The 25,541-nt window shown below is 44.3% G+C and overlaps 1 protein-coding gene across 1 annotated transcript in view; it reads left to right on the top strand.

Annotated features, from left to right (window-relative positions):
• The window catches only part of SLC9A4 (solute carrier family 9 member A4), a 63,996-nt gene continuing 50,569 nt past the window's right edge, over window positions 12,115-25,541 (top strand). Inside the window, exons 1-2 of the mRNA XM_003354711.3 lie at window positions 12,115-12,929; window positions 17,988-18,451. Coding sequence (XP_003354759.1) covers window positions 12,674-12,929; window positions 17,988-18,451 — 720 coding nt within the window. The 5' untranslated portion in view covers window positions 12,115-12,673. The remainder of the gene's footprint in view (window positions 12,930-17,987; window positions 18,452-25,541) is intronic.

Raw genomic sequence — 25,541 nt, 5'->3', positions numbered from 1 at the left:
AAGTGATTTTAGCTTTGGCTAAATTACTCTGTGAAGAAGACAATTCTTATTCCATGTCCTCCCATTCACCGAAGAACAGAAAACAAGTAGGTAAGGCAGAGATCGGAGGCCAAGGAGCAGACAGGGTCATGGTCAGGTCATGTGTCCTCATGGCAACTAAATGGAAGAGCCCTGTCCCTTGAGCTGATACAGCCCTGAGACAGGATACAGGGCCTGGGGAGCAGAGCGGGGTTAATTCCAGCTCATCTTTATCTTCTTGGCTTTTGTGCAGAGCTATAGGAAATAGGGACCAACTAGACCAAATGGTGTGGGCAATGAGGAGACAAGGAACAGACTAGCAGCTACGTGCAAAGCGGAAAGGCAGGGGCAAGAGTCAGCAGCCAAGGGAACGCTCTGGGTAGTAAGTGTCTACACTGATAAAAAGTGAGCAAGACTGGGGCTTGAACAAAGCTTTGGTCTGAGCCAGTTGCCTGTTGAGGCTGGTGGCCTGCTGGTCTCATCAAGCTTCTACTATATGATGCTGGAGTACTAAGGAGGTACTTGGTAATTTTATTCTCACAGGTTTTTGTTCCTGAAGCTAAAATAGTGCTGTGGTCATACGTGAATGTTAACTACCTTCCTGCTTTGTCTTCCCTGGTAGAAGGGAATGATTCACTTGAACAAAAAAGGAAAGCGGCTTCTGGACCTTTTTGCATGTAATGTGTCCCATCCACTGGTATGACTGTGATCCAGGTTTGGAGTGGCTTAAAGCCATTGTCGTCTGGCCACTGCCTGGTGCCTGTGTGAAAGGCTTTTGAGCTCTTTGGGCACAGAGGCACCCACATCACAAAAACCACTGTGGCTTTGGCGTCAAGCAACATCCTTGTTTGGGAATCTCAGTGATAAAGTTAAAGATGAGTTCAAGGGTATAAATTATTCCTGGAGGAAGTTTCTTGTGGGAAGGCTCATTGTAGGGTCTCAGAAGGGAAGAATCCCTACTGTAATTTTGCCATTGTGATTTTACCATGAGGATGCAGGTTTGATCCCTAGCCTTGCTTAGTGGATTAAGGATCCGGCATTGCCATGAGCTGGGGTGTAGGTCACAGACACGGCTCAGATCAAGCGTTGCTGTGGCTGTGGCATAGGCCCGCAGCTACAGCTCCGATTCAACCCCTAGCATGGGAACCTCCATATGCTGCAGGTGAGGCCCTAAAAACACAAATAAATAAAGTTACAGAAATCAAGACAATGTAATATTGACTAATATTGTTCAATGGAACAAAATCAAGAATGCAAAATTAGACCTATAAAGATATGGTCTGCTGATTCTTGATAAAGTTTCAAAGGTAATTAAATGAAGACAGGATAGAGTTTAAACACAGGGTATTAAGAAATTGGACATCAAATGCAATAAAATGAACCTGAAACCTTACACAAACATTAACTCAAAATGGACCATAGATCTAATTGTAAAATTAAACCCATACAAATTTTAGAACAAAATGTGACCTGGAATTAGGCAGAGTTCTTAGATATGACACAAAAAGCATGACCTGTTAAAAAAAAAAAAAAAAAAAATTAGGAGTTCCCATCATGGCTCAGTGATAATGAACCAGACTGGTATCCATGAGAATGAGTGTTCAATCCCTGGCCTGTTTCAGTGGGTTAAGGATCCCACGTTGCTGTTGCTGTGGCTGTTGTGTAGGCAGGAAGCTATAGTTCCAATTTGACCCTTAGCCTGGGAAATTCCATATGTTGTGGGTGTGGTCCTAAAAAAATAAAAAGTATTAATGACATGGATTTCAAAAAATTAAAAGCATTTTTTATGAGAAAATACTGTTAAAAGAATGGGGAAAAAAAGACTTAGACTTATAGAAAACATCTGAAAATCACATATCGGACAACAGTCTTGTATCTAGAATATGAAAAGATCTCTCTAAATTCAACAATAAAAAGCAAACTACCCAATTAAAAAAGCAGCAACAAACTCAAATAGACAACTCACTGAAAAGGATATGTAGGTGGCAAATAAGCCCATAAAAAGACGTGCAGCATTATTATCCACTAGGAAAAAAGCACATTAAAACCACACACCAAAATAGCCCCCTCAAAAAAGACAAAGAAAAAAATCTGACAATGCCAAGTGCAGAGGACAATGTGGAACACCTGGAACTCTCGTGTACTTCTAGTGGGTGTGCAAATGATTCAGACCTCCCATAAAACAGCTTAACAACTGCTTACAAAGTAAAATATCCATTTACTATATATCCCAGAAATCCCATCCCTAGATATTTTACCCCAGAAAAATGAAAATTTATGTTCACACTCATACACATAATCTGTACAGTATAACAGTTAATAATCATCTATAACTGGAAACAATTCAATGACCTTCAACTAGTATGTATCAGTTTGGTCCAGCCAGGAGGCAGAAACCATACAGTAATTTTAAAGGGGAAACTTTAACATAAATAATTATTTGCCTATTAGAGAGTGACTATTAAAGATGCTGAAAGAACTCCAGAGCATCTTAGGGCTGAAGAAGAGCAGGAAGACAGACTTGGAAGGGTTCCTATCTGCAAGTCTGAGGTTCATTCATTGTGTTGGATGGAGAATTAAAATGACTCTGGCTCAGACCCTCAGTGTTGGCATAGAGTGAATCAATCAATCCGTCAATCAGTAATACTGTTGAATAAAAAAATACACAACCTGAAAGTTGAGAGTTAAGTTTTATTTGGGGCAAAATTAAGACTTAAGCCCAGGAGGCAGCATCTCAGGTAGCCCAGAGAAACTGCTCTGAGAGGCAAGGGAAGAGCTAGGATATATAGGAGTTTTCTTTGAAACAAAGGGCAGGAAACAGGAACAAAAGAGGCCTGGGCTCACTGCAATCATTCCTTTGATATGCACCTCCGCTATCAGGGCCAGTATCCTGAGTTTCACAGCCTGCAGGACTCACGGCTCTCACCCTCGGAGGTGAGGGCATTCACAGAGGAATGTGACTTTTTTGTTTGTTTGTTTTTTTGCCCTTTCTTGGGCCGCCCGTGGCATATGGAGATTCCCAGGCTAGGGATCTCGAATCGGAGCTGTAGACACCAGCCTACGCCAGAGCCACAACAACGTGGGATCCAAACCGTGTCTGCAACCTACACCCCAGCTCATGGCAATGCCAGATCCTTAACCCACTGAGCAAGGCCAGGGATCGAACTGGAAACCTCATGGTTCCTAGAAGGATTCGTTAACCACTGAGCCACGACAGGAACTCCGACTGTGACATTTTTTTATCCTTAACTACAGACAGGGCTGAAATACCACCCAAGGAGGAAAAGGGGGAATATCAGGATGTGACAAAGGTGAGGGGAGCTGCATGCAGCATCTACACATTTTAAAAAGTTTGTTGCTGATCTCCTGAAGGTGGCTACCAGTCACAAGGAGCAGACATCACCATGAAAGATATTAGTGTTTTTCTAGATATGAGGAGATGCAAGAATTGGGCACATAAAATCTTCTAAGAGTTCCTGTCGTGGCTCAGTGGTTAATGAATCTGACTAAGAACCATGAGGTTGCAGGTTCGATCCCTGGCCTTGCTCAGTGGGTTAAGGATCCAGCGCTGCCACGAGCTATGGGGTAGGTCGCAGATGCGGCTCGGATCCCATGTTGCTGTGGCTGTGGTGTAGGCTGGCAGCTACAGCTCTGATTAGACCCCTAGCCTGGGAACCTCCATATGCCGTAGAAATGGCAAAAAGCCAAAAAGCCAAAAAGCCAAAAAAAAAAAAAAAAAATCTTCTAAAAATCTGACTGGAAACCTGTTCCTCCAGTTTTCCCAGAGCACAGAGTGCCTCTCTCCTGGTATCCACCCTCGGCTCCTCTCAGAGGGTGCTGTGGGTTGGTAGCTGCAGTGGTTCATGTTTTACTCCATGTAGAGACTGGTGGCAAGTGCCAGACTTCAGTTCACAGTACACACAAAAAAATCAAGTTCTTCTCAGCAATAAGAAAGGCGGCACTATTGAGACATACAACTTGGATGAATCTCAGAACAGGTTGCTGAATGCTGAGTGGAAAAAAGCTGATTTCAAAAGGTGACATTTTTTTCCCATTTATGTGACATCTTCGAGACATTGCCATACCTGTAGCAGAGAAGAGATTGTGGTTTCCAGGGGTTGGGGTGGAAGGAAGTATAAAAAGAGGACACACAAAAGGATCGTGCAAGAAAGTAACCAGATTCTCTCAGTGATTGTGTAAATCTGTGTTGTCAAAATTCAGTTTTACACCCAAAAGGCCAACTTTATTACATGTTAAATTTAAAATATTATATATATATATATATATATATGCATATATGTATATATATATATCTCCTGTTTAATCTAATATCAAAACTTTCATCTCTAATCTAGCTGAAACTTCTCCTTTTACCCCAGTTTAGGTAGAGTAATTAACCTGTAATTTTGCAAACTAACAATGGGACTGGAGATTGTGGGGTATTTTCTCTGCCTCCTCTCTTCTTCTGCCTTTTTCTTCACTGTGTTTAGTGGGAAGAGGGACTGAAGGAGAAGAAAGAAAGATTTTTCTTTAACTCAGATGGTTCTCTTTGAAACTCTCCCTAAATGGTAGAGGGCCTTTTCTTCTACCTGCTGCCAAACTTCCGGCTCCCTCTGTTTGAGGCATTCTGGTAGGTTTTTGGACACCTTCCCCCCATTCCCCAAACCCCACGAGGACCTCCACTGCTCCTGGTGTACCTGACGCAGGTGATGCCTTTCTTGGATTGCCTTGTCTCCTGCCTGGTGCAGTGAAGCCCGTTCATGATTCCAGTCTTTTCAAAGTGACTCCTGCAGCTCATGGAGAATCAGCTGCCCCTTTCCTCTGTGCCAGCTGACTGCCCAGTCTCAATAATCCCCTGTGGAGGCTCAGGCATGAGTCTGATCTTTGAATTCCAAAAGAAAAATGTCAAACCCTCTTGAGATTTTTTTTTGTTCATTTTTATACTCTTCTGCATCCCCATCTATTGAGACGATATATTTTCAGCTCTGTGGGCCTCAAGGTTTCCCAGGTGGCAGACAAGCCCTATCTCTATGAGCTCTTCTCTTGGAGCTCTCCCACTTGGATTGAGTCATAAAAAGTGGAATTTGACAGTGATTTACTGGATACGATTGGTTTCCTTGAGAATGAATTGCAATTAAAAAAAGGTCACAGCTATACTTTCTCCATATTCATCCCTGTCCTTTAAGCCCCGTTGGAAGAAAGGTTGGCCATCTCCTCTGGCCCTTGATATTTCCCCACATCTCACTAGCCTGTATCTGTCACTTCTATTTAACCAAACTGCCTGAATCCCCATCAGCAATGCTTCTGGGCCAACAAATGCAGTATCTCCCCAAGGGCAGCACATGTCATCACTCACCGTAGTGAAAATCAGTGTTCCTCAAAGTCCAACGTCAAAGTCACACAAAGGGAATTGAGGAAAGAGAGAAAAGGAGGAGTCTTTTTAGAAAGAAGAGATGAAGAAAAGCCCTCCTGGGCATTTTTATTACAAATGATGGAGAAAGTGATGTAGGGAGAGGGGCGGCAATTCCTGAAACAGAGAAGAAAAAGTGGAGAAGGTACAGTGGCAAGCTCATCGCGCTGGTCTGGGTTCAGCTAGCCTTGGGACTCCTTTTCTGAACAGGTATGACTGGCGATAAGGAGGGTAGGTAGAGTAAGATGATACATGTCTTTTTAATCACTGGCTTGAGACATCCAATTCATTCATTTAGGAGATATTGTGAAAAAGAAATTGCTCAGGAATCATGGTGAATACAAAGGGATATAAGGCCTCTGCCTATGTAGAGCTTATGATCTCTTTGGATAAATCTAAACTTCATCTAGTGTCTACTGTGTATCTTCCTCCCTGTCATGATAGGCCATTTAATCTTCAAACCATCTTAAAGATAATCATTATCATCACCTCCACTACCTCCACCACCAGCAATAAAATAAGCAGAAGCTTGGAGATGTTTAGGACACACCCAGGATCACAAAGTTTCAAGTTTCTCCTCTCTACAAAAATCCCTATTCCCTCAGAGAAGCAATCATCTCAGAATTATAAGACCATGATGTGGGCTATAGTTGGTATGAGGACCTATTCCATTCCAAAGCTCACATTCGCACCTGCTCCATCCACCTGTACCGCCATGGTGCCTCTCCTCTCCTCTGGAATCTCCCAGCATTGATTACAGGTGCTTACCATAGAACCCTGTTTCTTTCTGAGTAGTAGAAGGTTGATTTTGGGGAGCAGAGACATAGCTCGGCTTTCCTGTCCTGAAAGCAAGGTCAAAGCTCTTGACTTCACTCCAGCTAGGGATGCAGGCTTTCAATTTAAGGGGATGATGTGCCAGAATTTGATCTAAGGCCATCCAGCTTAATTGCTAGCTATGGGCTTGGAACACAAGTCCTGTTTCTGAATGGCACTGACCAATTCTCTATCACTGCTTTCTTCTTCTTCTTTCTTCCTAAAAAAAGAATAAAATTTGAGCCCCAACAAAGTAACAAGAGCTTGAAGGCAAGCAACAGATACTTCAATTCCAGAAGTGCTGTGCAGATACTTTCCAGTAAAGTCAATTATACCACATACTGTGGGAAAGAAGAAAAGATGTGCTGATCATTGAGTTTAAAACTGTTCTTGGAGGGAGGTGATTTTTTTTTTTTTTTTTTTTTTTTTTTGCTTTTTAGGGCTGCACTTGTGGCATATGGAAGTTCCCAGGCTAGGGGTCAAATTGGAGCTAAAACTGCTGGCCTACACCACAGCTCATAGCAATGCTGGATTCCCTGACCCACTGATCAAGGCCAGGGATCCAACCCACATCCTCAAGGATACCAGTCAGATTCAGTTCCACTGCACCACAACGGTAACTCCCAGAGGGAGGTGATTTTTTAATTCACCATGGACAGGCACAGAATAGTCAGTTTTGTTCTTGTAGAACTTGTCTAAGACAAATTTTGCTTTGGGAATCTGAGGCTAGAAAGGAAGAAAACCAACCCCCCAAAACTCTGCTTTCAGTTGTGTAGAACCGAAGCTTGGGATGTTGGGAGATTCTCCTGGTGTTTGCATCACCCATCAATTAGCCTCACAAGGCTGGACCAGATTTGGTTACTTAAATTATAAGGGATCCCCTGGGTAGAGGATGTTAGGTCCTCTCTTCTCTGCTGCTGGACTCTATGAGTAGGTGGGATTGAAAGAGCAGATGACAAGAATAACAAAAATGCTGGGACCTGGCACCAGAGAGGGTCGGAGCAAGCCAGCTTTCTACTGCCAATACAATTATCTGGATAATTAGACCAAAGCTTCAGATAATTCAGTAGCTTACTGATGATCTAAAATTCCAGAATAATTTCTAGAGTTCCGTTGTGGCTCACTGGGTTAAGAATCAGACGACAGCAGCTCAAGTTGTCTCATAGGCGTGGGTAGGGTTCAATCCCCAGGCTGGCCAAATGGCTTAATGGATCTGACATTGCCATAGCTGCAGCATAGATCACTGCTCTGGCTTAGATTGAGTCCCTAGCCTGGGAAATTCCATATGCCTAGATGCAGCCATAATTTTAAAATACATACATAGGCACATACATAACACATACATAAAATTCCAGAATAATTCTTTTCTCTGCTTTGCAAGTAAAAGCTGAGTTTTTTCTCCTTCATAATTAATCTCTTTTTCTATGTGCAACTATAGGCAAGTAAGTGTCAGCAGTTCCATGGTAACCTAATGCCTTATGAATCAGTCTTCCCCAAGGAATTAAGTTAAGCAATAATTATCATTGGATCTTATTACAATGTAGATACACCAGGAAGAATTTGTTTCAATTAAACTATGAAGATTGAAATTAAAAGTCTTCCTCTTATCAATTTCCCTGACTGCCCTCTGCCTACCTAAGTCTATACCCCTTTTGATTCTAGAGAGGAAAATCTGAACAACATAAAACATGTTCTTTTTTTTTTTTTTTTTTTTGTCTTTTCTAGGACCTCACTGGAGGCATACGGAGGTTCCCAGGTTAGGGGTTGAATCAGAGCTGTAGCGGCCGGCCTATGCCACAGCCACAGCAAAGCGGGATCCGAGCCAGGTCTGTGACCTACACCACAGCTCATGGCAACACTGGATCCTTAACCCACTGAGTGAGACCAGAGATTGAACCTGCAACCTCATGAATCCTAGTGGGTTTCGTTAAGCACTGTGCCAGGATGGGAACCCCCTAAAACGTGGTCTTGAAATATCACATTCTTTTCCTGAGACAACACCTTTTGTTTCCTCTTAGCCCCAGGACATATGACAATTTTTCAGGTTTATCCTATGAAGAAAGCTCCTCTGCAACTTAATTCCATCTTCTTCCCCTTTCCTTACATACTAACTCAGTGTTTTTTATGTGCCAGGCACTGTTTTAAGCATTTCGTGGATATTAACTCATTTAATATGCAAAATGCCTTTATGTTTATTATTTTCCTTACTTTCCAGAGCTGGAAACTAAGGCACAGAAAGATTAGGTAAGTTTCCCAAGGTCACACAGCCAGTAAATATTGCTGGAGTTTGAACCCAGGGCATCTGGCTCTAGTGCCTGTGTCCTTAACCACCTCTTGGTATCGCTTCACTAAGAAGCTTTCTCAGATACGGCTTTTTATCTTCATGTTTATTGTGTCTGTTATTTATGCAGCCACTTTAGCTCTCATACCACATTGCTCAAATGGTGTACCTTTTTTCATCCTTTTACACTCAATCTACTTGGTCTGTGAATCTAAAACTATGTCTTCTATATGTAGCACGTAGTCTCATTTTTTTATTGTTGTTAAAAACTGGACATCGAAAATAACACCTTGTAGGAGTTCTTGATATTGATCCTTCCCCCTCCCCCAACTCCAGGTTTTATTGCTCTTTGTTTAGCAACTGCTCAGGCCTTTGTTTAGCAACTCAAAGGAACTATTTCAGTAAAGTCTATTTCCCTAGGTAGGCATTCTTGTTGCCCTTCAGCAGGTACAGCCCTAGGCCTTCTCTTAAGCCCTTTGACCTCTTCCTCTCTCCCTCAGGAGGGCAGTGAAGCCAGAATTCTCTTACTCTTTCACCAATCTCCCTGTTAAGTTTCTATCTGGTCAGCTATCTCTGTTGATATCACTCCACACCCATTAATTGCTAGCTGAACAAACTATTGTTTCCTACATGCCTTGGGTCACAAATTGCTCCACTGTCGGATTCAGTTAAAGTTCAGGGTATTCTTGCAGGAGGAGTAAACTTTGAGGCTAATCTTTGACACTCCTCTGACCCCACTCTTCTCTGCTGTTACTTTCCCCAGTTCTTCTTTTAAACTTTTAACTGGTCCACTCTTTCATGTAGATATGTGAAGCAACCAGCTCTTCCTTCTTGCTCACAGTTTGATCTCCATTGTTTTCTAAAGTGCCCTTAGGCTTGAATTTCTCTACACTCTCTTCCACATAAGTAAGTTCCCTTGGAGATACCTTTGGAGTGCTCTACTCTGTGGCCCACCTCCCACTTTTTTTTAATGATTATTATTTTTATTTTTATTTTTTTTGCTTTTTAGGGCTACACCCACATCATATGAAGGTTCCCAGGATAGGGGTCAAATTGGAGTTGCAGTTGCTGGCCTGCACTACAGCCACAGCAACTCGGCATCTCAGTCGTGTCTTTGACCTACACCACAGCTCACAGCAAAACCGAATCCTTAACCCACTGAGTGAGGCCAGGGACCGAACCTGCAACCTCATGGTTCCTAGTCAGATTCACTTCCACTGAGCCATGATGGGAACTCCCTCCTTTTTTTTTTGTTGTTGTTGTTTTTTTTTCCCTCACTCTTGCTGCCTTCATTTTGCAGAACGCAGGTAAGCTGTGTCTCACACTGTTTTCTAGCCAAGCTGGATTAAGATGACATTTTAGAAAGAATATCCAGGCAGCTGTGTGAAGGTACTCTTGTGTGGACAGAGTGATAACAAGAGTTGACCAGGGTGGCATCAACACAGTACCCTGGAAGAAGTTTGTGGGATCACAGAATTGTAGTTTTCCTTCTTTGACCCTTCCTAGACTGACATCACTTCTCTGACACATCAGCTGTCTGTTGATTTTAAGGCCCAACACCTTGTCACATACTCATGAAGATGTGGGATTTTGGAGCAGAGAAAGGATGCCTGGTATGGATAGTTTCTTCACTCTACAGATGAAAAAACTGAGGCTCAAACAGGTAAAGGGACTTTCCTAAAGTCACTCGGATAATTAATACCCCAGAATAGAGGTTTTCTGATGCTTAGTTCTGGTCTTTCCACAGAGCACCATGGGAAACTCTCTTCCTCACTCTCCCTTTGTTCTAGGAGAAAAGCAAAATAAAGTTCAAATAAAAAGTTAAAATATCTATTATAAACAAGTTTTCCATTAGAAGGCTATTCATGGAGTTCTCATCATGGCTCAGCAGGTTAAGAACAATCTCTGTGAGGATGTGGGTTCAATCCCTGACCGAGTTCAGTGGGTTAAGGACATGCAGTTGCTATAAGCTGTGCTGTTGGTCATAGATGCAGCTGGGATCCAATGTTGCTGTAGCTGTGGTGTAGGCCAGCAGGAACAGCTCCAATTTGACCCCTAGCCTGGGAACTTCCATATGCTGCAGGCATGGCCCTAAAAAGGGGGGTGGGGTAAGAGGACTATTCATGTAACTTTTTCTGAAAGAAAAAAAAAAATTGACTCAATAGGGCCATCTTAAGAAGAACCCTAACTGGAGTTCCCATCATGGCTCAGTTGTTAACGAATCCCACTAGGAACCATGAGGTTGCGGCTTTAATCCCTGGCCTTGCTCAGTGGGTTAGGGATCTGGCATTGCCGTGAGCTGTGGTGTAGGTTGCAGATGCGGCTCGGATCCTGAGTTGCTGTGGCTGTGACGTAGGCCGGTGGCTACAGCTCTGATTTGACCCCTAGCCTGAGAACCTCCATATGCTTCAGAAGCGGCCCAAGAAATGGCAAAAAAAAAGACCAAAAAAAAATGAAGAACCCTAAGAGGGTTCATCCAGTAGTCTCATTTTAGTGACCAAATCTGATCCACTTTAGAGACAAACTATGAAGGAAAGAAAAAAAAAAAATCCAAAAGTGATCTCTTAATTCTCTTGCCCTACTGAGATGTTAACATCTAGAAGCTAGGCTTCCTCAACATTTCTACCTCAGTTTTTCAAAGATTTTTGCTGGGGTGGGAATCATCTACACTTACTGATCCAAACAAAGGGGGAAAAAATACAAATCATCTTGCAGTTTATACAAAAGAGGTGTTGAGATAGACTGTGAATTATGAGTAATAATTCTCATTCTCTGTTGAATAATATTCATCATGGCAACAGAGATCTTGTTCTTAGGTAGAATAATAAATGCGACTAAAAATAGTAAAAACTGACATTTATTAAGTGTTCTTTATCAAGTGCTCATCCAATGAGATAAAGCAAGTGCTTTACCAATGGAACAAAGTGCTTTACTAGGCCTAGCTCCTTCAATACTCATAGCATTCCATGAAGGAGCTCCTCCCTCTTGGCAGATAGGGACACTTTGAAAAGTAAGTGACAGGGCTACAGTCACCTGGCCAGATGGAGAAGAAATAGGAGAAGATTCATAGCATCTGCCTCAAAATTCTTCCTGTTAATACTGCTTCTTTTGAACAGAGGCCATAACGTGATTCTTTAAAATGAAAAGCTTGGATGTGCCATAGAATTTTTCAGAACTGGTTTTTAGATGTATTGCATGGAGCTTGTTCCTCTGGTTATTTTATTTTAATACAGTGTAAAGTTATGGAGGGCTGGAAGTTCATACTTAGAATTATGGCTCATGGAGATGCTGCTCCCCCCCACCTTCGTCCCCTCCTCTTCCTCCTCCTCCGCTTCCTCTTCCTCCTTCCTCATTTGTAGACACCATATGATACAGTTTTCCAGGACAATCCTGGTTTACTCTTATGGACGGGTATAATTATTCACAGCTGTTTGACCCTCAAAAGTGTCCATGGTAATTACAGGGCCACCTTGATCCCTCACCATGGAACCTGGCGAGGTGTCGTATTTCCGATGCCCACTAGGTGTCAGCAGAGTAACCTCCGGAGAACACGGAAAGCATTTCATTACAACAGTCAAATCTGAGCAAATAATTAAGTGTAGTCCAAGAGCTACCTGCAACCTTGGCCATTCAAAACAAGTCAGCGAGCAGGGGGAGGAGAGAAGGACCAGGTGCAGGACAGGTAGCTCCTCTTCTGGGATCTGGTAGAGGAGGACGGATTCTCTTCCTAGTGAGAAGGGCTCGAGTGATATCTGGGATAAGGACCTTGGTGCCCTTTTAAATTGTCACTCACAAGATGAAACCAGTGTGCAGTGAAATGAGGAAACAGCTTTGAATGAAGAGGTATTTTTTTTCCCTTTATACGTGGCTCTTCAAATCACAGTCGGATGAAGGTCGCACAGAGAGCTGCCCAGGCTTTCTCATCTCTGTTGAATGACTGGAGGCATCTGAGCGCGAGGCTGAGTTGCCCGAACATAAACGCTTTAAAGGTGATTTGAAAACATCTATATTCAGAACTCAATGACACGCTCAGACGCTTCCCAGAAGGACCCACGGACTGTACGTGTACCACCTGTGACTCGGGTGGGTGCTGCTGCTCACTAGAAACCCTCTTCGCCTCAGAAGCACGGCTTACAAGAGAAGCCCACAGCATGGGTTTTCAGAGGCTTGTGCCTTTCGGCCCCTGGAATTGGCTGCTCTTGCTAGTGGCCCTCAAGTGTTCTGCAGCATCTTCTGATTTGAATGAATCCACAAATTCCTCCACCCGCCATGAGCTTAATGCGCGGTTTGCAGCTGCCAGCTCGGAGCCAGCCATGACGGTGTCTGTTTTTGCATTGGATTATGACTACGTGCAAATTCCTTATGAGGTCACCCTCTGGATCCTCCTAGCATCCCTTGCAAAAATAGGTAAGGTCCCAAAAACCTGCCTGGTTTGAGGAGTTTCTTTCCACATGAAATGTTGTGTGTGAAAGTGCCTTTTAAATGGGGGACTGAGTGGATTTGAAATTTGCACCCCTTATATCAAAAGTGTTGCTCTGCTGAGCCCAGGGAAAGTCAGAACTAATTTTCCTCAAGCCATTTAATGCGTCAGGTTGTGTTTTGGAATTTAAGAGCCTGGGTTCTGGTTGTTTTCATTTCCTCTCATTTCAGAGTGACAGCTTTGGGCACGTAAAAAACTCGAGTTCTTTAAAGAATACAGAGTCAAGGATGTAGACCTTGGAATAATGCCCATCAGAAATTTCAGGCACCACATGATTCTTTGCTAAAATATGCTTCCTTCATTCTTGGCCACGGAACCATGGGCTTCATCAATGATGCCCATTGTTTATTCTTTAAAAGTGGCATGTGCTCCTTGCAAATTGACAGAAAGCAAGAAATAAGGCAACCAAAGACAATGCCTATCACTTGGTGATGGGGTATGGGGGCGTATGAGAGAATATCTGTCAGTCAAATCTTGGTTTACACCTGAGTCAAATGGAACCAGTTGAGCACCTCTGGTTTCCTCTGTGACATGAAGGGGGTTCAAGTTAAGGAATGAAACTCTAAACAGGGTTCTTTGTGCCCCAAACCAAAGTGATGGTTTCTACTCTTGGAACATTTAATCTCCAACTTCACTCCCTTGTCTTCTTAAAACCAGCCTGTTCCAGAGCTGAAAATTGATACAGTTATCTCAGTTGCCAAGCATAATATCTCCTTTGCCTCAGTTGTGAACTTTGTTCTTTGAATAGAGAGATTTTGCCTTATTGAGATAGCACCTATGAAACGTGTTGATGCTTATTTATATGTTTCCTCTGGAACGGCTGTGAAATATGGGCTGAGCCATGAAACAGGGCAGTAGTTCCTTAGCACCAGGGTGGTGGGATCTGTCTTTTCATCTAACTCTCTGCCCCACGGATACTGAGGGTACTGGCATATTATGTGCCCTTCTTATCCGCTAGGCATTTTGAGCTGGTAAGGTGTGAAAAGAGAATGTCATTGTTAGTTTGAAGAACTCTTGTGCGGTTTGTCAAATGACTATATGATGCTGAGGGTCTCACGTTATTTCTGAGAAGTACTCAAGTAAAAATGACTTTCCAAAGGGATGATAGCCTCAGTTCAGAGCTAGGGGTCTAACACCTTTCACGGGACCACATGGATACTGAGAACATTCAAGGTAATCTCATGTGGGGTTTTCCTTTATCAAAATGCCAAAGATTCTGGCCCAACCCACTCCTCCTGTCCCAGAGTAATGGGTGAAGTTGGTATGGAATCAGGAAACACTGACCAGCTAGTCATTTTGTCTCAGAAAACTGGATCTGCCACCAACCAGCTAGTCATTCTGTCTTTCTAAGTCTCAGTTGCTTCATCTGTGAAATCATTTCTAAGATCACTTTTGGGTGTAAATGAGGATTTTCTAATAGAAAAGAGGCTTCCATTCTTGATCAGTAAAGATCTCTATGTGCAAAGGATATGTTTTATATTAGCATAAAACATAGATTGTTCTTTTTGATTTTATTTATTTTTTGCTTTTTAGGACTGCACTTGTGACACATGGAAGTTCCCAGGGTAAGAGTTGAATCAGAGCTACAGCTGCTGGCCTATACCACAGACACAGTGACACCAGATCCAAGCTACATCTGCAACCTCTGCTGCATCTCATGGCAATGCCGGATCCTTAACCCACTGAGTGAGGCCAGGGATCGAACCCACATCCTCTAGGATACTAGTCTGGTTCATTACAGATGAGCCACAATGGGAGCTCCAATTATTGTTCTTTACAGGTGCTGCAAGTGCCCAGACTCATAATGTCTACAAGTTCAGAATCATGTGAGGACATAGTCATAAAACAGCTCTTTGATTGTCTTGATTTTGGGAGTTCCCATTTTGTGGCTCAGCAGGGTAAGAACCCTATACAGTGTCCATGAGGATGCTGGTTTGATCCCTGGCCTCGCTCACTGGGCTAAGGATCTGGTGTTGCTGCAGCTGTGGTATGTATGTCACAGATGTGGCTTGGATCCAGTATTGCTCTGGCTGTGGCATAGGCCGGCAGCTGCAACTCCAATTCCACCCCTAGCCCGGGAACTTCCATATACCTCAGGTGGGGCCCTGAAAAAGAAAAAAAAAAAGTTCTTGATTTTCCTCTTGATGCAATTCAACATACTTTAGAAAAAGAAAAAAAAAATTGAAATAGTTTATCTGTGGGATCACGCTTATTCAAGCACAATTTCACAGTTGCTTGTTTTTTTCTTGTCTTTAAGAATTCAGATTATTTTTACATTGTGCATGATAAGAAGGTCAGATTTATTGAATATATACTATGTGCCAAGTACTGGGCTTGAAGCTTTATATGTGGTAGGCTATTCACCTGAGGCAAAAAATAATAATAATGATGACATAAAACTTTTAACACTTAAGGATTCATACAGAGTTTTTCAGTTTATATTATAAATTTTGAATCAAAGTAAAATTAATAATTATTAGTCTTATCATTCATTCTTGCAGTCCCTGGGCTCAAGGAAGAAAAAAGGTGAATTCCGCACTGCCTGGTAGGTGCTCTGACAGAAAAATACCATAGCTCTCCCACATCCATTTTAAACACTCACCTACACGTGTTATAAAAGGACAATATTACAGAGGGAGTTCTCTGATGGCCTAGTGGGTTGAGGCTCCTGCATTCTCACCACTGTGGCTCTGGTTGCTGCTGTGCAGCGTAGATTCAATCCCTGGCCCAGGAATTCCCATATATTGCCTATGTGGCAAAAAAGAAAAAAAAAAAAAAGAGCGAGAGAGCGCTAACCTGAAATAAATGTTGCAACTCTCACTAAAAAAAAAAAAAAAAAAAAAAAAAAAGAACAAAGATAATAGAAAGGCAGTCAGACTTTGGGGTTGTCTTGTGACATTATAGTAGGATGTTGCTTGAGGCATTGGGCAGGATGGAACTGTACAGCCAACTTTGACTCTCAGGCAGGACTTTGTTATTCGAGGCCATTAAAGTTTCAGGCCCCGGAACTGTAAATTCGAGGCCATTTAAGTTTCAGGCCCTGGAACTGTAAAATCCCTAAGTGACTAACTCTATTGTCCATTATGGAAGGGGAGAAGGGTTGTGAAATGTGAAATTCACGTGGCATTCTCCTTAAAGGGCCCTGCTTACAGGTTAAAACCTCTTCCTGCTACCACGGTGTAGCTGCAAAAGAGCTCCAGGCAGGTGACCTTGGATTCATTTCAGGAAACTTGATTCCTGGAAGCAGGACCAGACTGAGGAGACACAGGACCTGAGAAAAGTTCCACTGTGGACTCTTCCACCTCCTCTACATATTTAAAACATTAAACATGGTTAAAGTAAGCACTAATTGAAGAAGAAGGAGGAGGAGAGAAGAGAAGGAGAAGAAAGAAGTTATCATTAGGAAATGGGGAGAGCCAGTCTCTAGAAGGTGTCCTTAGGCTGGCCTTGAAGCGAGAGGACTGGGTCTGTGGTTTGGAATAGTCTCTCTTGACACTAATTATACTCCATTCTATTAACCTGTAAATGGAGATATTCAAAGCTGTGGTGGGGAAACCCACATGCTCTTTGGATGGGTGACCCTAAAACTTCCTAAGGAGACATTCGATGGCTCCCCAAGGCTTGTGGGAGGGAGCCTATAGTCCTTAGCCTTGAATTTCAGACTCTCCAGTGTTTGGATCAAAATCATCTTGCATTTCTCCCAATACTCTTCCCAATTAAAATTTGCTCCAGCCAGATGGATCTCCTCAATGAAGGTCACACATGTCTGGCTGGGCCATTCCTGTCTTCCTCTTGGAGTTCTCCCCACCTAAAATTCCTTCCCTTCTGTTGGATGACTGTGAAAGTCCTAATCATTCTCCAACCATCTGTTCAACGTCTATTTCCCATGCAGGAGCTCCTCTGATGATCATCCCACCTGTTCATTCATTCATTCATTTATACACTTATAGATTCTTTTGGAAAAATGACAAGCTGTCATGGACAAGACGTCTTGCTAAGCACTTTGAGGTGATATAAAGATGTGTGCCATTCTGCCTGTTTGATGAGTTCCGAGAGGGATCATTATTGTTAGACAGGTATAGATAAAATGATGTTATAATAATTCAGAGGAGGGTAAATGATTTCCTTGGGAAGAGGGTGGGAAAAGCTTAACCTGAAAGACTGAACAGGACCAAAATATGGTGAAGAAAAGGACAATTCAGGCAGCAAGGACAGTACATGAGGGCAAGAAAGGAGGCCTGCAGGGTGAAAAGGAGTGAGGTTGGCTAGAATGCAAGGTTGTGCCTGGGTATTTTGTCTTTTTCATTTGTTTGTTTAGGGCTGCACCTGCAGCAAATAGAAGTTCCCAGGCTAGGGGCTGAATTGGAGCTGCGGCCAAGGCCTACACCACAGTCACAGCAATGCAGGATTCAAGCCACCTCTGCAACCTACACAGAAGCTTGTGGCAATGCCAGATCCTTAACCCACTCAGCAAGGCTAGGGATTGAACCCAAGTCCTCATGGATACTAGCCAGGTTCGTTACCACTGAGCCACTATGGGAACTCCAAGACTTTCATTTTTATGTATTAGTTTGGTGGCAAAAGAAGTGAGGTTAAGTGTGGAAGGAACTGGAATTTAGGCTGTGAGTGATTCTGCAGGAACTTTCAAGGCGGGTTTTGCCTGAGTGCATAAAAGCTGTACCTCTCAGGTCCTTCAGGATGGGGAAGGTAGGAAGGAGGACGCAGGAGGGCGCGGCTGGCAGAGAAGATCCTGAAACCCACACCTGCGCTGGGCAGGTTGAGGACTTGAACTTGTCAAGCCCCAGCCACACTTAAAGCTCTGGCTACAGAAGGATTCTGAGGCCCGGCTCAGAGATGCTGGCCAGCTCACCCACGCTCCCATCCGTGTGGCTCCGCAAGGCCTCTGGTACACGCCGCTCCCTGTGCGCTGCGGGCCAGCCCCTGTGATTTGCCGACATCTAAACACGGTTGTCCTCTCCCCGTAGGCTTCCACCTCTACCACAGACTGCCGGGCCTCATGCCCGAGAGCTGCCTGCTCATCATCGTGGGGGTGCTGGTGGGCGCCATCATCTTTGGCACAGACCACAAGTCACCTCCGGTCATGGACTCCAGCATCTACTTCCTGTACCTCCTCCCGCCCATGGTCCTGGAGGGCGGGTACTTCATGCCCACCCGGCCCTTCTTTGAGAACATCGGCTCCATCCTGTGGTGGGCGGGGCTGGGGGCCCTGATCAACGCCTTCGGCATTGGCCTCTCGCTCTACCTGGTCTGTCAGGTGGAGGCCTTTGGGCTGGGCGACGTCAACCTGCTTCAGAACCTGCTGTTCGGTAGCCTGATCTCAAGCGTGGACCCCGTGGCCGTGCTGGCCGTGTTTGAGGAGGCGCGTGTGAACGAGCAGCTGTACATGATGATCTTCGGGGAGGCCCTGCTCAACGACGGCATCAGTGTGGTGAGACGTCGCCCCACTCCCGGGGGGTCAGGGGTCTGGGCGGGGACAGGCGTGAGTCCTCCGCGCTGGTGGAGACGGCTGGGGAGCCCTGGGCCACCCCGGGGACAGAGATGGGCCAGGGCAGCGGTGGCTCCATCTCTGACTCCCTTCGCTAGGGATTTGCATGGTGCAGCACTGGCTCCGTAATGCTACTTGCCCTGCGCTCACTAGCTTCTATAAAGAGAGAGAAAAGGAGAGCACCTGATTCTTTAGTTAATTCCGTTTTTCACTTAACAAGCAGAAACTCGCTGAAGTCTTTTCCAGGTTTTCACACTAGGACAAACAGTACTTGTGTTTTTTATTTTCTCTCAGTCAACGGACCTCACCCTCCTTCGCTTTATACGCATTTTTTTTTTTTTTTTAACATGCTGCTTTAGACGATGATGTTAAATAAGAGAGGGTTAAAGAGAGAGATGCTGGAGGATTTGCAGAGATGAGTTGGCTTGTGTATTAGTCTGATTTGCCTGACTCCCGGGGAGAATGTGATGGGGCCCTTTTGCTTCAGAGAGCAGCTGAGAAGCATGTACAGGCCAGCTCAGCACAGAGCATTAAGGCACAGAAGGTGTCTTTGGCTGGAGGTGCTGGCAAATTCTGGCCAGGCTGTCACATTGCTGGGTTTCCTTACATTATTGCAAACCTTCATCAGGGGTTAGTCTCTGTTATTTGTATGCAAACGTTGATATACTTTTCTTATTTTTGCATATACGTATATATGATTACTTACATCCCATAAGTAATAATAGAATGCATTTTCAGTGTAAAAGACTGAGACATTACGAAATCATATGGTGTAAAACACAAAAACCTCTGACTGGCCCTCTCTATTGCCAGAGGCTGCTACTTGGATCCAGTTTGCATTTCCCTACATGCTTTATTACGGGCAACTCATATGTATATATATGTATATGTATATATGCATATGTATATACGTATATGCACACACACATATATACACACACAGATGTAGGTGTACATAGTTCTACGTAAACTGGGTGGGGTTACATCATTTCGTTGCTTAGATGTAACAAATTTTGGAATTCTTCCTAGGTCTTTTCCACTATTGTGGAGCAGTTCATAGATTCTGCTCATTATGACGTATTTAACCATTTTCTGGTGGATGGCTATTCAGGTGGTTGGCAGTTTTTCACTTTAAAAAACAGTGTGACGATGCGTCTTCCTGTTTCTGCATTCATCTCTCTTGTACTTGTGTTTTTATAGGCTATATTTTGGGATTCACTTCCCAAATGTCGGGGTTAAAAAGTAGGTACACTGAAAAATTTGAGAGATGCTGCTTGAATCACCTTCTCTTCTTTCTATCGATGAGGGAGGGATTCCCACCCGAGGGTCATGGAGTGACACAGACACTAAACATATGAGACTAATAACAGTGTAGTAGCTACTCTCACTCACAGCCTTGGGGAGGAGGACGCCACACACAGGCAGCACCACACAGGTGCTGCATTCCGGAGAAGAGCGAACAATCAGGGGTTGCGAGAAGAACTGCTGGAAGGCTGGGGTACTCCTGGTTCCTAGGGGATGATGTGATTGGCTTATTTTGAATAATTCCATAAGCTAGCAGGGCCTGGTGCCCGATACGCAGGGGTATACAAATGTTGTGCCTGGTCCCTTGGTAAGAAGGGCTGTTTGATGGGAGATCTTACCATGGGGTTAGGTTGCAGGGGGATCTTGCAGCGAGGCTCATTGGGGACCCTCCCAGTTTTACCAAATAAAATATTGAACCTTAACTTTAGTTGTTACATACACAGTTGCCAAGATTTCCTGGAAATCTTTATGGGCTTATTTCCATAGACAGAGTATTCAACTATGCATATTTCCCTGTATCACTGTTAATGCGGGACATTACTTTCTCAATATTTGACCATCTAATGAGCAAAAAAGGACTACACGTTTGTTGTAATTAGCATGATGGTATTAAGCATCTTTTCAATGACTGTGGATCGTTAGTGTTTCTTATGCTGTAAATTGTAAGTTCATGTCCTTTTAGTGTTGCCAGACATTAAAAGATACACACACACACACATTTATGACACCAGATAAATCTGAATTTCATATGAACAGTGAATAATTTTTATATCTGAATTATTGTATGCAAAAATTGCCTCAATCCATTTCTCTTTGAGGCCACTCGCTGTTTTTCTTCTTTTTTAATTGATTTGTAGAAACTCATGAAGTTACCTAAAATTTAAACTCTTTTTTTTTTCTCTTTAGGGTCGCACCCACGGCATATGGAAATTCCTAGGCTAGGGGGTCGAATAGGAGCTGCAGCTACCAGCCTATGCCACAGCCACAGCAACGCCAGATCCGAGCCACCTCTGCGATCTGCACCCCAGCTCAGGGCAACATCGGCTTAACCCACTGAGCAAAGTCAGGGATCGAACCCACAATCTCATGGTTACTAGTCCGGTTCGTTTCTGCAGCGCCTCAATGGGAACTCCTTAAAATTTAAACTTTTGAATGCTACATAAAAAAGCAAAGATCTTCTTCCATTCTGTTACATTTTTTTTTAATCTGGTGTCTTCTACCCTATAAAAGTTTTAAATGTTCATGTAGTCGAACCTGCTAACGTACTGTTTTATTGCCTCTGGATTTCATATTTTCTTTCCAAGGTGGTCCCCTACCAACGAACATGCGAACCTTAAAAAAAAATTTTCCTCCTTTTACAGTTAATTGTTTAACTCACCTGGCATATGCTATTATATTGTGAGAAATTTATACAAAATAGATAGGACGAAAAATAATCCAAGGGAGTCCCTGTTGTGGCCCAGCAGTAATGAACCTGACTAGCCTCCAGGAGGACGCAGGTTCCATCCTTGGCCTTGCTCAGAGGGTTAAAGGATCTGGTGTTGCTGTGAGCTGTGGTGTAAGTCACAGACAAGGCTTGGATCTCACATTGCTGTGGCTGTGGTGTAGGCCCCTGGCTCCAGCTCAGATTGGAGCCTGGGAACTTCCATATGCTGCAGGTGTGGCTCTAAAAAGACAAAAAAAAAAAAAAAAAAAAAAAAAATCCAAGACTTTCAGGGTGGGTTCACCAAGCCAAGGAGGCCCATACTTGAAGTCAGACGTCAGTTTATTCATAATGAGAGTCTCAAACCATTGAACAAAGACACTAGACTCAACAAGCCTGCCCTTTCTTCCCTGCTGGGCGAGCTTCACAAAAAGCCAAGGTGTTTGCACGTTGCAGGGGAGCCTGGGCTCCAGACCGGGCTCAGATATCTCATTTCTCAACCTGGGGCCCTCAAGCCCAGTGCCTTGGAATATCCGGGGTGGGCTCGATGAGCATTTAGATGTCCAGACCCCTCCCAGAACTACTGAACCACACACTCTGGGAATCTGCAGGTTTAACCAGCTCTGCAGACAATGGCTAGCATTTGAGAAGCACTGTTGTGTTGCCTGTACTACATCTCTATCTAAAATGAGGATGTGTCTGGAACAAGGACGAGGCTAGTTTTGTCTCTGAGCTCTCCTTTCCCCCACCCGTCCACCCGTTCTTTCATTAAATAGCTTTCAGGCTTTTGGTGTTGTGGCAGTGGAGGATGTATCCTTAGCTGGGAATGGACTCTGTCTGCTAGGGTGGCCCCTCTGAGCCGTGACGTCTCCACTCCCCATCCACAGAGGGGATCTCATTATGCGTCTCCAGTTTCTTGGGGTTAAGTGCCCACCATAACTGTCAGGAAGATGACAGTAATCCCCCCGAGGGCACTTATCTGTGATAACATTCAGGTAATTATTCAATTCTCCCTCCATAAATTGTTAGAGAAATTTATTTATCTATTTTTATTTCTTTCTTCTTCTCTTCTTTTTTTTTAGGGCTGCACCTGCAGCATATGGAAGTTCCCAGGCTAGGGGTCAAATCGGGGCTGCATCTGGGACCTACACCATAGTTTGTGGCAATGCCGGATCCTTAACCCACCGAGGGAGGCCAGGGATGGATCGAACCCATATCCTCACGGATACCATGTGGGGTTCTTAACCCACTGAGCCACATAGGGAACTCCTCCTTAGAGAAATTTAGAAATGACTTTCCAAATACCACCTCACTTGGAGTGCCCCGGTGGCTCAGCAGGTTAAAGATCCAGCATTGTCATTGCTGTGATTCAGGTTCAATCCCTGGCCTGGGAAGTTCTGCATGCCATGATGCCATGGGCATGTCCAAATAAATAAATACCTCCTCATTTAATGTTGACAGACATACTCTTCCATGATACAATCTGCAAACATTCTTGCCAAGACATAACCTTTATTAGTTACCAATGAAAGCATTTGGCTCTGCTGTCTGTCTTGTGCTGCCCCTGAACCTGAGACTCTGACTTCCACCTGAATTAGCTCTAGATTTTACATCTCCAGCCAATCACATCTTGGTTTCTGGTTGGGGTTTCTTTGCTAACAACATTTGTTTGACTTTCCCAACGTTTAATTTTTTCCACTTGAACTTTTTTTTTTTTTAAATGATCATTTCAAAACAAAATTATAATTTCTGGCTGACCAGAGTAGCTGCGGAGGGCACTGCTGTGACCTCCACTCGGCAAAGCTTCTGTAGCCTTGGCTCCGAGGAGGTTGCCCACACGTCACTCTGGGTCACTCTGTGGTCACCCACAGCCCAGTGATATTAAGTGTGTGCTGGGGCACTTCTGTGTCCCTACATGAAACTGGAGAAGCTCAGGGCTGGATTTAGAAAGCAGTTTGAGAGCAACTGGTATTTAATGCAGTGAGGTTGTATTTTGAGCGAAGGGCCTTGAACTTACCCTTTCATTGAGAAGGGAGCCCTGGAGGGCAGCCGTCACAAGCGGGATTTTTCAGCAGAAACTCTGAGTCATCCAGAGAGAGAGACCTGTGATTTGCGGGTTGCGTGTGACAACTCTGCAGATACTTATCCCCAAAGAGCTGCCTCTCACTAAGGGGGAATGCTCCAGAACCACTGAAAGAGCCATGAACCTGATCCTCCAAGTTTCATGTCCATTTATTTCTCCCTCTTGCAGAATATTCTAGGTTGTGACTCTAATCATGAGAACTTCCTTCATGGTGGGCAGAGGGAGCAGAGATAAAAGCCACATAGCTTAAAAAGAATGACTAGTCTCCCCTGTTAAATCTCATGGCCAACAGTAGGAAGAGAGGTACAGACACTGTATCCAGGCCCTGAAAGGGGTCACTGGTACTTTTTTTTTTTAACTTTTTAGGGCTGCATCCCTGGCATATGGAGTTTCCCAGGCTAGGGGTCAAATCAGAGCTACAGCTGCTGGCCTACACCACAGTCACAGCAACGCCAGATCTGAGCCGCATCTGCAACCTACACCACAGATCACGACAATGCCAGATTTTTAACCCACTGAGCGAGGCCAGGTATTGAACCCATGTCCTCATGTACACTAGTCAGGTTTGTTACCGCTGAACCACAACAGGAACTCCTATTCTTGTTGCTGACATTAGATCCTAATTCCCTGATCCCTTATTCTTGAATTCCTTTGTCCTCTTCTCATCTCCTCTGTCCATCCTTTTATCAGCCTGTCTTTGCTAACCAGCTGCCTGTTGACCCTCAGGAGTCTTCTCCTGGCACCTCCTGCCATCATGGTAGGACACAGCAGGTAGCCCTGAGCATCACAGGGGATGCTGGGTATGGGACTCTGGGGCTGCTTACAGAGGGAGTGATGGGGACGAAGAAGGCTGTGCTCTGACCACAGTCCTCCGCTGACTCCCAAGAGTGACACCCCATTTGAATTGAGCTTTGTCAGGGAAGCTGTGAGCAAACCAGGGTGCTCACTCTCTGCCCTGCAGCCACCATGGAACTTCAGAATTGTTCCCTGAGCCTAAAAGGCTGGAGGTGGGATGCAATCAGGGACAGGCATGGGGGAGAGGAGGGATCCTAGCGTCCTACCTTTCTGGAGTTCCTGTCCACAGGGTCAGGAACTGTTCTGGGCACTGGGAGCTTGGAGATAAGCTGGGTGCCTCTTCCTGTCAGGCGATCACTCAATGGTGAGGGGACAGTCATGGGACCCGCTGGTTGTGAGGACAACAAGGTGAATTCAGGATGGCCAGGAAAGGCTTTGCCACAGGAAGCTGCCTCTAATCTGGGAATGATTTTTTCTTTTTTTTTCTAGGACCTCACCAGCAGCATATGGAAGTTCCGAGGCTAGGTGTTGAATGGGAGCTGTAGCTACCAGCCTTTGCCACAGCCACAGCAGTGCTGGATCCAAGCTGCGTCTGTAATTTAAACCACAGTTCAATGCCAGATCCTTAACCCACTGAGCAGGGCCAGGGATCGAACCCACATCTTCATGGATACTGGTAGATTTCTTAACCCACCGAGCCACAACAGGAACTCCTGTGAAAGAATGTAGGAAGGTTAAAAATGAGTTGAGACATCTATGCATTTCAAACAGTGCCTGGCACAGAATAAGTACAGAGTGTTTGTTATATTATGACTTATAAGAAGACATATATATTTGGTCTTTGTCTCTGTTCAGGGCACAGAGCTCATAAAAACCCTTGGAATTTCCTAAGTGCAGGGAGCACTAAATCTACCTTTGTCATGTTAATGAGGTGAACTTTGGAAAACCCTTAGGAATGGGGCTGCTGGCCCTTGGTGGGATCAGCCTTGTGATTAGGGGGTTAGGGCTTTCAGTCTCCCTACCTTACCCCCATCCCACATCCAGGAAAGGGAAAGGAGCTGGAAATTGAATTCAGTCAACTGTGGCCAATGATTTAATCACTCTGGCCTATGTAATGAAGCCTCCAAAAAAAGCCCGAGGATCAGGTTTGGAGAACTTGCAGGTTGGTGAGATTCTGGAGGGTGGTGCCCCGGGAGAGGGCCTGGGAGCTCTGCACCCCTCCCCTCTACTTCCCCACATCCTCCCCTCCCATCTGGCTGTTCCTTTGATAGCAAAGTCCTCTAGTGAGTAAAATGTTTCTCTTTGTTTTGTGAGCTGCTCTAGCATATGAGTGGAGGCCAAGGAGGGAGTGGTTGGAACCTCTGATCTCCAGCTGGTGGGACAGAAGCACAGATGACAACCCGGGCTTGAGAGGACATCAGAAGTGG

This window comes from Sus scrofa, chromosome 3 (assembly GCF_000003025.6).
Source record: "Sus scrofa isolate TJ Tabasco breed Duroc chromosome 3, Sscrofa11.1, whole genome shotgun sequence".
Lineage (NCBI taxonomy): Eukaryota > Metazoa > Chordata > Mammalia > Artiodactyla > Suidae > Sus > Sus scrofa.
Note: the sequence above shows the minus strand (reverse complement) of the source record. Positions and strands in the feature narration are given on the sequence as shown.